This window comes from Maylandia zebra, linkage group LG17 (assembly GCF_041146795.1).
Source record: "Maylandia zebra isolate NMK-2024a linkage group LG17, Mzebra_GT3a, whole genome shotgun sequence".
Classification (NCBI taxonomy): Eukaryota; Metazoa; Chordata; class Actinopteri; order Cichliformes; family Cichlidae; genus Maylandia; species Maylandia zebra.
In genome coordinates this window covers 30,493,403-30,505,818 of record NC_135183.1, presented here as the reverse complement: position 1 = coordinate 30,505,818, position 12,416 = coordinate 30,493,403, and the positions used below count along the sequence as shown (strand labels likewise).

The 12,416-nt window shown below is 41.4% G+C and overlaps 1 protein-coding gene across 4 annotated transcripts in view; it reads left to right on the top strand.

Moving 5' to 3' along the window:
- LOC101479985 (protein PHTF2) overlaps positions 1-12,416 on the top strand; it is a 58,547-nt gene that overhangs the window by 37,690 nt on the left and 8,441 nt on the right. For 2 of the 4 annotated variants that reach the window (XM_014409601.4, XM_014409600.4), the window contains 11 exons: positions 169-180; positions 3,588-3,657; positions 4,164-4,322; positions 6,079-6,244; positions 7,539-7,700; positions 8,660-8,888; positions 8,971-9,117; positions 9,216-9,372; positions 10,417-10,484; positions 11,246-11,374; positions 11,450-11,535. In XM_014409601.4, coding sequence (XP_014265087.2) covers positions 169-180; positions 3,588-3,657; positions 4,164-4,322; positions 6,079-6,244; positions 7,539-7,700; positions 8,660-8,888; positions 8,971-9,117; positions 9,216-9,372; positions 10,417-10,484; positions 11,246-11,374; positions 11,450-11,535 — 1,385 coding nt within the window. The remainder of the gene's footprint in view (positions 1-168; positions 181-3,587; positions 3,658-4,163; positions 4,323-6,078; positions 6,245-7,538; positions 7,701-8,659; positions 8,889-8,970; positions 9,118-9,215; positions 9,373-10,416; positions 10,485-11,245; positions 11,375-11,449; positions 11,536-12,416) is intronic. The other 2 variants (XM_014409603.4, XM_014409602.4) reach the window with 2 other exon arrangements.

Genomic DNA, 12,416 nt, shown 5'->3' with positions numbered 1-12,416 from the left:
GTGGTTCCTTTTGCATTATCGCTTCAGTTTTTATTCTGCCGTCACTTTTCCTATGTTTTCTTTTCACTCTTTCCTTTCTGTCCTCCTGGCTGTGTGTCATCTGCCCATTTGTCCTCACTTCACCTCCATCCTCCTCCTCCTATCATCTTTTTCTCTTCCTCTCTTCAGTTTATTTCTCTGGTGAGTACACAGCAGGGAGGATGTTCCTCCTGTTTTCCCACAGTGCATGTCTGCTCATCGTACGCTGTAGACAAAATAGACTCTTATTGGTTACTGGTTTGTTATCACGTAGTTTTCAGGGTCACAGCTGCATTCCTGTGACCAGTCAGTGTGGTGTGTTTCTCTCATCACAGACCTAACAATGTGCATCCTCAACATCTAGTTCACAGTAGCAATGTGCACATGTGACCTCAGTTACCGTAACAACCAAAAGATGACACCTTAGTGCAGAAATTACTATACCAACATAGCAAGTTCAACCTCTGATCTTTTGACCTTTTTTAAATCAGAAAAGTTTTCTTGCATTTAAACTTCCTGTAGTTTTATTTTTTTTTATTGAAGGAGTTATTAAAATTTCATATGCATTGAATCGGCCTCAGATGAGAGTTTTGCTATCTGACAGATCTGTGCTTCTATCACCCTCCATCCCTCATATAGTACTTCTTAGAGAAATAGACTTTTTAATCAGCTCAGTACGCGCACATACGCACGCACGCGCACACACGCGCGCACATGCACACCACTGACCTTGGTTTATGTCTGTTAAGCAATGGTTTCCCAGAGTCTGCAGCTGCAGCAGGAAGTACAGAGCGCATCTTAGTGTGGTACTGACACAAGATGCTCTAACTCCTGCTAAGTGTTAATTATACCGTTTATTGGCTCATATAAACTCAACCAATCGGCATCATAAATCTAGAGAAACGAGTCTCTTCATTCTATTTTTAGCAGAAGACGACAGCTTATCTCACTAGAGAGGAGAACTACTTTTATTCTTATCACAACCCTGATCATAGCTGCAGTTTATTTACAAACTGGAAAGAAAGTGTATTTTTGGATTACTTAATGATTTAAAGACCAATGCCATTTTATTTAATTGGTGTTAAGCCTTATTGTTACAACACAAACAATAAATGCCATTTGTCACTCATGAGCACAATCTGTTCATACACAATAAAACATCAGATACAGGAGCTGAAATTTTTTTGTTTTTGTTGTTTTTTTTAAACAATGTAAACTCTTATTAACAAAATAAAATTAGGATTAGAAAGACTTTACGTCTCAGTTGGGGTTGGTTATTAAACTTAACCAAACCTAGCGTGAGTTTGTTAATAGTAGAAATGTCTGGAGAAGAACCCAAGCTGCCCCCTGCTGTGCAGGCAGGAAACTACTGTTACTACTGTTTGAGGGCTAAAAACAACTTGAAATGCAGCCAAGCATCAGCAACAAAAGAACAGATGAAAAGCAGTGAGAGAAGTGGTGATTACTGAATGCAAAGAGTGTTTGTAAATGTTAGATTTAAATAAACTTTTGTTTTGTACATATTTCACAGTCAGTCACAGAAGCAATGTTTAGCTTGTGAAGATAAAAGGCTTTTCACAGCATGGAGATAAGTGAGCTGAGGCCAGGCGAGATGCTCGTGAAGGACTTTACTGCTGCAGTAAAGACTCTACCTGCATCTACTTTACTCTCTTACACACATGCGCGCGCACACACACACTATATTAGCATGTAAATAGTGCTATTTAAAGATAAGAACCTTCACCGAGGCTCCATATCAGACCATTCGCTGATAACAGAACTTGATTGGCTGCTATGTAAATATTAGCATGAGCTGAGCAGATTCAGGTGCACCGCTTTATGTGGTATTTCACAGTACTCTTGGATATGTCTCACATTGAAATGTGCAGAATTTGAATGGACTTACTTAAGGACTTAAGGACAGTACTAGTGTTGATAGAAAACCAGGTTTCAGGTGATACCAAGACTAAAAATTGTACTCTCAGAAAGCCCAAACTTAGATCCAGCTGCAAGTATAGACGAGGAATACATTCAGTATGAAGTGATTACCTGTGATTTCCGAACTGCATGAACATGGTTATATAAAGACCAACACCATACCTCCCTTATTTTTAAACTTATGGGCTTTTTCTAGCAGCATGTCTGGATTATGGCTACGTTTGGAAAGGAGCTGCCAGAAAACTGAGACTCCACAAAAGTGGAAAAAGATGCAGGAATCTGGTGACTGACTAAAAATAAGTTTAATGTTTCAGCAGTAATTATGATGTAGAGTAATCGGAGCTTCTGCGGCCGTCTTCCTAAAAATGTTTCCAGAGATTTTGCGATGTGCACAATCTAGCCCTGAAAAACCAAACGGACGAGTGCTTGCCAGGAAAGATGTAAAAGGATACAGTAAATCTAGATACTCTTGCACGTTTCCACTTAACTCTAGTGTTAAGTGGAAACGTGCAAGAGTATTCAAGAGCTGAAGAACCTGTTTCCAAACATGTTTCCAGACACCTTTTCTGTGAACAGGCTGGTTCTTCCCAGGAAATCGGAGCCTCAGTGTCACCTCAGACAGGCCTGAGGATATTTCATAAACTTGTGGAGTCCTAAGTTTGAAAAACTACAAGCCTCAACTTTCCTAAAGACCATGACAGAAATGCAATTATTGGTCCTGTGAGATGAGTGGCTTTCCATGAAATTAGTCAGAACTGCTGCAGTAAAGCCATAAGGAGCCCAACGGTGAGCCAAGAAAAAGGCCGTGCACACAGAGGTGCACACATGTGTACACAGCACTGTGACCTCGGCTGTGTTTATAGATCATAATAATTTAATCCAAACTATTGTCGGGCTGCTTACACACTAATTCAGGCATTGTACTTAATCTCTTTCTCTCTCACACGCACGCGCACACACACACACACGCACACACACGCACACACACAGGGAGCTTTGAGCTGTGTTAATTTGCTGCCTCTGTGACAGAAAGGTCAAACAAGAGATTCATGCGAATTTTATAATTTATAGTCGCTCATAATGTTTCGGTACAGTTTGTTATCTGAGCTAACAGATAACACACAAAAACAGACACACACACACACAAATGGAGCGTATGCATCATAGGAGGATGTGACAGGCTGGCACAGGAAGTTGGCATGCCACAGGGGAGCGTTATTCCCAGGGTCATAAACTGAACAAAGCACCGTATTTAACTACAGCAGTCAAAATGAGTAAGCGCTATTACACAGTTTGTAATGACAGGGCTGGCTTCAGGGTCTGAGAGGGTATATTCATCAAAAAAAGCTGCACCACAGCACAAGAATCAAAATAAACATTAAAGTGTAGATGCAGTTCTCCACGAATTAATGGATTCTTGTACATGTAAATCTGCTTGATGTGTGTAGATGCATAAACTCTTAGAGTAGAAGCCGTAGCTGTGTGAGTGCACGGTGTGCCTCATCAGACACTGACCACACGTGTGTTTATGAAGGCATAAAGTGCACGAGCAGCGTGTATCCCTGTGAGTATTTGCATATTAATGATGTCTCTTTGTGTTGCACTCACTCTGCGTCTCTCTCCCCCTGCAGGGCTTGAGGAACAAGCCAAAGAAGACGGGACACGTTAAACCAGATCTCATCGATGTGGACTTGGTTAGAGGTGAGGGGGTAAAAAAATGGGGGCTTTCTGCTTAAGGAAAATCCAATAGACCGACTGCAACATTTCCACATGTGCATAAAAGATACACATGTGAACATGAGACGGGCAGCATGGCCGTGCCAACCTCCCGTCGCTGTTAATGTCCGCTCTTTCTTTCTGCCTCGATCCATCCGTCTCATATTCATCACATTTTCAATTATTCATCAGAAGAGTCAGTTTAATCCCCCTTGGTTAGGGACATAATCAAGGCAGAAACGCAGGCAGGGAAAAGATAAACTGAGTCGGGGGGAGGGGGGAGGGATCTGGTGAGATAAAAAAGATAGATGAGGAGGGAGAGGGAGCCTAAAAAGGAAGAAGCGAAGATTAAAAGATTAGCTGAGCTCTAATGTGACTCCTGGATGTATTAACTGATGTGCCTTTCTGCTCACAGCAGAGTCATTTGCTTTAATTAGCTCTCATTAAACTTGAGAATGTGTGTGTGTTTGTTTCTGTTTTCTTATCCTCAGGGTCTGCGTTTGCCAAGGCCAAACCTGAGAGTCCATGGACGTCACTGACCCGGAAGGGCATCGTTCGAGTCGTCTTCTTCCCGTTTTTTTACAGATGGTGGATCCAAGTCACCTCCAGGGCCATTTTCCTCTTACTGCTGGCACTCTATCTGCTGCAAGGTTGGTGTGAGAGTGTGTTTCTTTTTTCTTTTCTCACAACCCACAATCTTGGTGCTCTCAGTGGAGTGGAAATGCAACTCCTAAGTAAACTGTGGGACGAGTTGTTTGTTTAGTAAGATGTCAGGGTGAACACTCTCAACATCTGTAGTGGGTGTACAAATAAATAAATCCTGATTATTTGTTGAGTGAGTGACCTATTGCTTTGTCTTTATCTCCTGTCATATATTTGCTCTTTACATTTAGATTTGATCATATTAAACATGACCAAACTTTCAAAGAATGAGGTTAGTGTATGTACAATAATCCTGATTTTTTTTTAATTTATTTTTTTTATTTTATTCTTGGATATGCACAACATCAGAGGAGAAGTCTCCTTATATGGTCATCTTATGTATCAGTCGCACAGACTTAGACGACTCCCTGGCAATCTGCTGTTACTAGAGAAAATGTATTCTCCAATTGGTTTGCAAGTGGTTGCCAGCTGTCAGTCACAAAGGGTGCTGCACAAGAACCTCATGATTACTTTGGTCTAGCAGATTGTTCCGCTTTGATCGGTTCTACGGCTCCTGATCTGCCGTGTTGCAACATTGATGTCGCAGCTGGGTTGAAGCCACGCGTGTATGATTGTATTGGTTTTTACTGCCATTTGAAAGAGATTCTGGGACAGAGGCTCAGAGATATGCAGATATAGAGAGGGAGAAGTTGCGATAGTTTGCAGAGCGTTTTTCCACAAGTCTCATGTTTTCAAAGTCTTTGCCTCTAGTTTTGTCTGAGTGGTGACACCTATGGTTCAGGAGAATAGGCACACACATTTCTACAGAGAAGCCCCAGCTCTCTGTTATTGAAAACCTTTGAAGGGTTGCCAATCAGAAGAAAGTGGTTTTAAAGTGGTAGGAGCTACAACAGTCTGGAGGATAAACCAAGGCCTCTTATAAGACGCAAATGTTCTGAACTGTGAATCATGCAAAGGTACTCCAGCAGACTCCCAGAATAAAAACATGGAGCTGACTATAAGGGTAATTTATTCCTCTTCTTTAGTCTTCAGTTTAAAACGAGGTTCACAAACTGCTTGAACAGCTGCCAAAGCGCTTGTAAAATAATGTTTTTCCTAAAATGCACAGACTTCTATAAGAAGCACCTCCAGGTTGCACCCACAGATGCACACGCTCACTCGCGCTCTCTGCACAAACACTTTCACGAGCACTGAACGGTATTTTCCACCACCTACATCACGTTGACCTTTTCTACCCTGAAGAAAACACTGTTGTTTTTCATCTCTCCCTCCACCCTTCCTGCCGACCTCGTCTACAGACCACATAAAACACCACACGCCTTCTTGCTGACACTACAATGAAAATAACTTGAAGTGTCAAGCTTTTTTTTTTTTTTTTAAATTGTTGAGCATACACTGGAGAAAAAAAAAAGAAGAAACAAGCAGAGAAGCAACAAATAAAATAGTAACATGGAGGAATGGGATGGAGAGCAGTTGGCCAATCCAGGGGAAGATATTAAAACTCATCAGTTCTTTTTGCATATTTGAGTTGGTGTGTTTTTCTGTTGCAAAACATTAACATTAGAGGAGCTTTTACTCACTTGAGTCACATTCAGACTTTTCTACTCATTTGTTAAACTTGTAGATTAAAACAAGCTGTATGTAATGTGTAGACCTGCAGTTTTGTCTTCAAGCTGCTACTGTTACTTTAATTTAATGTCTGTTTCTGCTCTAATGAATCCTGTTTGTTCATATTTCTCACAGTCGCTGCAGCATTCCTGTATGTGACCATCCCGCAGCCTCATGGGATACCGGCCACCGAGGTGTTTGAAGCCATCTTGCTCATGTTGCTGCTGGGCACCGTCCACTGTCAGATTGTCTCCACCAGGACCCCGAAACCTGCCTCCAGCAGTGGGGGGAAGAGACGCAGGTGAGGAAGGGAGAAGGGCTGAGAAGTATTGCTGAGTGAAAGCTTTTAGGAAGACTAGATGGGGAGGAGGTGAAGGCATCACATGAGATAAAGCCCTTCAGGGACAAAAGAGAGAGTCAGGAAGAGATAAAGAGGAAGATGTGAAATAACAAAGGCAGTATTTAGTTGATATACAAACCACGAGATACCAAAAGAGTGATGGAAAGAAAAATGAATGAAAACCTCTTTTGTTGCTGGGGTGTATCTGACCTCAGTTAATGTAAAGCGTAAAACACTCAAATCTGTACTAAAACACACCCTGGATGAATGTGCTGTCACTTCTTAAAGATGAAATGAGCTCTGTGTGTGTGTGAGAAAGTAGAGTAGTTTGCTTATTGCTGCTGTGTTTTGTAGTGTTTAGATTTGCAGTCTGTGAGTTTCCCTTTGTGTTTTGTTTTTTGTTTTTTGTTTTTGGTTCAAGGCTTTTTGGTGTGTGGCTGCTTTTCTGGCTCACAGTAACATAAAGACAATTTTCAAACTCCTGGGAAGAAAATTGGACCATGCCACTGTTTTGGAAAGGTTTTCTGGGGATACAGAAATAGTGTGCCTCAATACTGAATCAATCTTTGTACTTCTTGTGATTTTCAGGCGACAGAAAACAATCACATTTGATCAAAGAGGAGTTTGTTGTGACCTTTCTCTCTTTTCTTTATCCTACCTTTGGAGACATGTCGTCATATCAATTGACAGCAGCAAAATATTTAAATTAACTTTTTTTTTTTTTTTTTAACCCAGTGATCATCATAATGAACTCTTTGCTTTTAAATTTTAAGAAGCTCTGTCCTGCACCTCTCCTGTGTGTCCTATATTAAAATAATGATAATCAAGTTCTTGATAATAATTTTTTATGTTAATGTCCTGCAAAAATAAACACAGAATTTCAGTTTATCACATTCACAACCCAAAGAACACCAGTGAAACTGGAAGCATCCTAAATCCCTATTTTATCATTTTTTTGTTTTGATGCTATTATAGTTAAATTTTAGGTTGTATTATTTCATGAATCTACTTTTGCAGAGTAACAGCCTAGATGATGATTTTGGGAGAATTTGCCTTTGATCTGTTTCAGCCTGTGTGTCCAGCAGGTGCCGGCTGAGTCACAGCACCTTTTTTGAGTTTAGCTTCCTGTGTTAGTTGAACCGTATCATCAGTGTTGCGATGAAGGTGCAGCCAGACTCCCGGTGGACACACGGCTGTGGTGTCAGGAGTCTCCAGGTCCGCTCTAAGTGTCTCTCCACTTTTTTCCAAACCGAAGGAAGTTGAGGAAGGCATCTCAGATGGAGGTGCATAGGGAAGGCGACGGGTCTAGCACTACCGATAACACACAGGAGGGGGCGCCACACTCCCACTCAGCCAGCACCACATACAGCCTGGGCGCTTTCTTCCACGATTTCTGGCATGATATCTGTAAAGCTGGGTGTGTATTTTCATTTTCCATCTTCCTACAATGAGATGATGAACATAGGCAGGGCTGGGCTACAGTTTGAATCCATTAATTTGCAAAGAGATCTCTGAATTTCAAACGTTGGGTTTTTTGAAAACAAAAACCCAGCCTTGCCTCAGAGCCTAACCTGGGCTTCTTTAGCTGCAACATCATAACCTAACGTTTATTTAGGAAGGGATGGAGAACACCGTCCCCCTCATTGGTCAACTAAACAGGCAAGCTTGGTGCTGAAATGTAAAGTCAGTTCTGCAGTTTAACGCCTGCGTAAATTCTGCTTCCTGTAGTGCCAAATCTTTCCCTCATTAATGAGGTGCAGGTGGATTTTGCAGCTAAATTTTATGCCAGTAATTTGCTGATAAAGCTATGTTTAAAAGAAGCACTGGGGCAAGAGGCGTGCATGTCTGTGGTGAGTAAAGCCCTAACCCCCATGCTTCTACTTGAACAAGCTTTCAGCAGACCGCAACAGTGTGGAACCTTTTTGAGATCCAAGTAGCTCTTTATTTGGGAAATCCATCCACTGATTATCTGCCACACTCACTTTAGCTCCAAAACACTTTCTTCTATCTGATTCAGGCTCTTTTATTCCAAAAATAGTTTTAGAAAGTATCAGAAAGCAGTATCACCAATTGTACTACAGATAAAACACTGTATTTTAAAATGCAGGTATCTTACTCGATGTCGACTTAGCTGCCATTACAAGCGTTTATTTTGTGTGAATGTTCCACATTACTGTGTTGAATGCATCCTGTTGTGAGTTTGCTATTGCATGTCTAATTTTCTAACTGTAATTATTTACTAGTTTAAGATAATCACAGCCCTGCCACTTCTCTGCTTATCTAAATATGTCTGTTTCTGCACTTTCCCCCCCCCCCCCCATCGACCTCCGGTCTGGTTTTCTTTCTGTTCTTCCTCTCCTTTGCTTCCTACCAAAGGTCCAAGAAGTCCAAGCTTTCCATCGATAAATCCACAGAAACGGACAACGGCTACGTGTCGCTGGATGGCCGCGTGACCAATCGCAGTAGCGAGGAGGGGCTCCAGCTCCACGAGCAGCGATGCGATTTGTTAAATAGGGCTGACGAGGTGTGCTGGAACCCGCACACACAGCCTGCACACGGTCACGCTGCCCGCAACAATGGACTGCTGTTGGCCGGTGGTAATAAGGTAACCTATCAGTGTTCATTATTTCAATATTTTAACCCTAATATTGTCCTGGATTTGACTCTCATGTCACTTTGTTTTTAAGGAGCCGGCGTCAGATGAGGCTTCCAGTGAGGAGGACCCTGAAGCGTCCTACAGCGCCCTCCGCAGGGGAGTGGAAAGAATGAACAGTGACTGTGCACTCCGAAATCGCAAGAATACGCACCACTATAAGAAACACTACACTGTGGAGGTTAGCATGGACACATTAACTCCTTCGCAGGAAGCTCATTCATTCATTTATACTGGACAAATTCAAACAAATGACAGTCATTTTCTCCTTTCTGTCAGGATGTCCCCAAGTCTGGTACCAGCTGCAGCTCCAGATGTTCAAGTCTGAGGACTCAGGATTCAGAGAGTACTCGACACGAGTCTGAGACCGAGGACCTGATGTGGGAGGACTTCCTGCACTGCACTGAGTGCCGATCGTCCTGCACGTCAGAGACAGGTGAGAGGAAGATGTAGAAATCATCTGCTGGGTACTAAAGTCATTTAAACTCAGACGCATACCAGGGTTCATACGGGTGCTTGACATCCTTGAAAAATCTTGAGTTTTAATATTAACTTTAAGCTGTTAGATCCTCAGGCGGGCGTTTTCTGAGCTTTCTGACCAAAATAAATGGAGCATTTCTCTCCCACTACAAACTGTGTGTAAACAGTCTTGGTAACAAAATACAGCTAACACTTGTGAGATGTCATCAGAGGTGTAAATATTACTGCAGATGTTACTATGTCAAAGTTACTGTGACTCAAACATAGAAACATTTGATTTTTTTTATTTCCTTCACCTAATTTTTTAAAGTATTTTATAGCATAAAATATGCTTTGGTTCATATTTAAATCATATAACAAAATATGGATATTACCTGTGACACTACTCATGTCGGCACTTATATTTAGGAACCGATTAAACGTGATCTCCTCCATTTAGCCCCCATTTTTCTGGGCGTGGGTGTTTAACTAGTTAAAAACAAACAAACATCTGTCTCCTATTTTTGTGTCACACAGGAAAGAATCATCAATATCTGATGAAAAAACTTAATTTGGCCTTGCTGTGTATTATTGTGGCGTTTGGTGAAGTTTTCTTGTTTTGTGGGGTTGTTGTTTTTTTTCAAGTGGAGAGGAATGTCTCTAACAAGTTGGTTTGTTTACATTTGCGCATCTTAAATTTTAAGAGAAATGTGTTTTTTGAGTTTGTACACTATATGCGTATATGGCAACCATTTCCTTTTTCAGTGTTTTTGTGTGGTGCATTTTTCTCTGTTTTAACAATAGGGGAACAAAGGACATTTAGGTCGACCTGAGATGATTTGTTTTAATTTTTACATGGTCTTACTGAGGCGATAGTTTTGGGATTTTTTTGGTAATGTGCTGGAAAAGCTTGAAAGTGCTTAAAGAGTGCTTGAAGTTGACTCTGAAAAATGCATATGAACCCTGGCATACCTTCCGATGACTGCGTGTAAATAAGCACTATCGCTGCTCTTCCTCACAGAGGGAGAAGGAGGAGGAACGCCTGTGTGTCCGGCCAAGAAGGAATACAGAGACGACCCTTTCCATCAGGTCTGTAAATGCTCTCACACTTGGAGTTTGAGGATTTGTGGATTAAAGTACTTAAAACTTGAGTAACCAAACTTTTTCAATGACTGAGGGAGGTTATTCATACTCTATTGTATTTCACACGGGAATAGAGGAATCTTGCTACTCTGTCTGTTTGCTATTCTTTAGACCAAATCGTTACAATATCACAATTAGAAGAAAACAGTGAGCCACGACGTGCATAACAGTTATGACAAATTCATGGGAGGAAACGTCACATATGTCACTAGGATGACTTGAAGTTTAACAGGAATTTTGGTCACCCTACTTTTACCTCCACTTTTAGCAGTAATAAAGCAGAGTAGTTTCACTAAATAGAGTAGAGAAGGTGAAGGTAGAAACAACTAGAGTCAATAATCCAAAACATCAGACGGTGCACAAAAGAGAAGACGATGGGTGGAGACGAGTGTCAGGGGTGATTTCTGACAAAAGGATGGCAGCAAGAGTGAAGGGGAAGGTTTACAAGGTGGTAGTGAGACCTGAGTACGATTATACAGGATTATATGAGAGAGATGCGAAGAGGAGAGAGGGTGGATATATTGGAGAAAGGATGTCGAATATGGAGCTGTCACACAGAAGGGATAGAGAAAGAGAAGCTTTGTGGACATAGTGGAAGAGGACATACAGAGGAGGATAATGGGGATGGGGTGGGATGATCTGAAGTAGTAGTAGTAGTTGCCGTGAGGAGAGGTGTCAGTATTTAATGGTGTTTGGTTTCCCTGCAGGGTCACCTTCCCTGGCTGCACAGCTCCAACCCAGGCCTGGAAAGGGTGAGCGCCATCGTGTGGGAGGGAAACGAGTGCAAGAAAGCAGACATGTCTGTCCTGGAGATCAGCGGCATGATTATGAACAGAGTGAGTGACGCTTTCCATACAAGCAAAAAACACTAACGAGGGCACCATACTCATGTAGTTTGTATGTTTTCACAGGTGAATCTTTACACTCCTGGAATCGGTTACCAGGTCTTTGGGAACCTAGTTTCAGTAGCGCTTGGGCTCACACCCTTTGCTTACAGGTAATCCATACTACACGTGTGGTCAGTATTTGAATAGTGATCCAACTGAAGTCTTTTGAACAGTGACAATCAGCTGTTATGAATGTTAAGAATGGTTTTGACCAGGACAAAAGTAAATATCCAGAACATATCTGTGAATAATTTTATTTGAGAACGCCAACTCGCCTACCTATGTGGTGGTTTCCACTAGGGCTGCTCGATTATGGCAAAAATGATAATCACGATTATTTTCACTGAAATTGAGATCTCGATTATTTGACGATATTTATTTAACAATAACAATGTATTGAAAATGACTTTAAAGATTGTCAAAAAATAATATAAAATAGTGTGCAAATATAAAAAATAAATGAAAAATGTAAACATCTATGTTTAGTGAACTTTGCAGTGTTGCTCTGTGGTGCAGCTACGACACTGTAGCAAAGTTTACACACTATGTCTACTTGATCCACGTCTGACTCCGCGAACCCATAATGTTTCCACACCACTGAAGTTTTTTTACCTCTCTTTTCAACCAACGGCAGTCACTCTCCTCTCCAAATAACTTCTGCTTAGCTTTCTGAGCTTCCCTCGTGTCCTCTTAATTGTTGTGACGCGTGTTCGAAATGCAGAGAGGTACGCTCGATTTGCCACACGGAGCAGCGCGAGAGTAAAGCACGAGGGAGGGGCTAATAATCGGCTTAGTCATTTTTGATGATCGTTGAAAGCCCAGATCGTAATCGTGATTAAAATTCGATTAATTGAGCAGCCCTAGTTTCCACAGCAGCATTGTTACTGGTAGGAATTCTAACCATGATTATGCAAAACTGTAATGTTTACTCGTCATAATAGCAGTTTTCATTTTTTTTAACTGTGTTTTTTGAAGTTAAAATTCAGTTTGA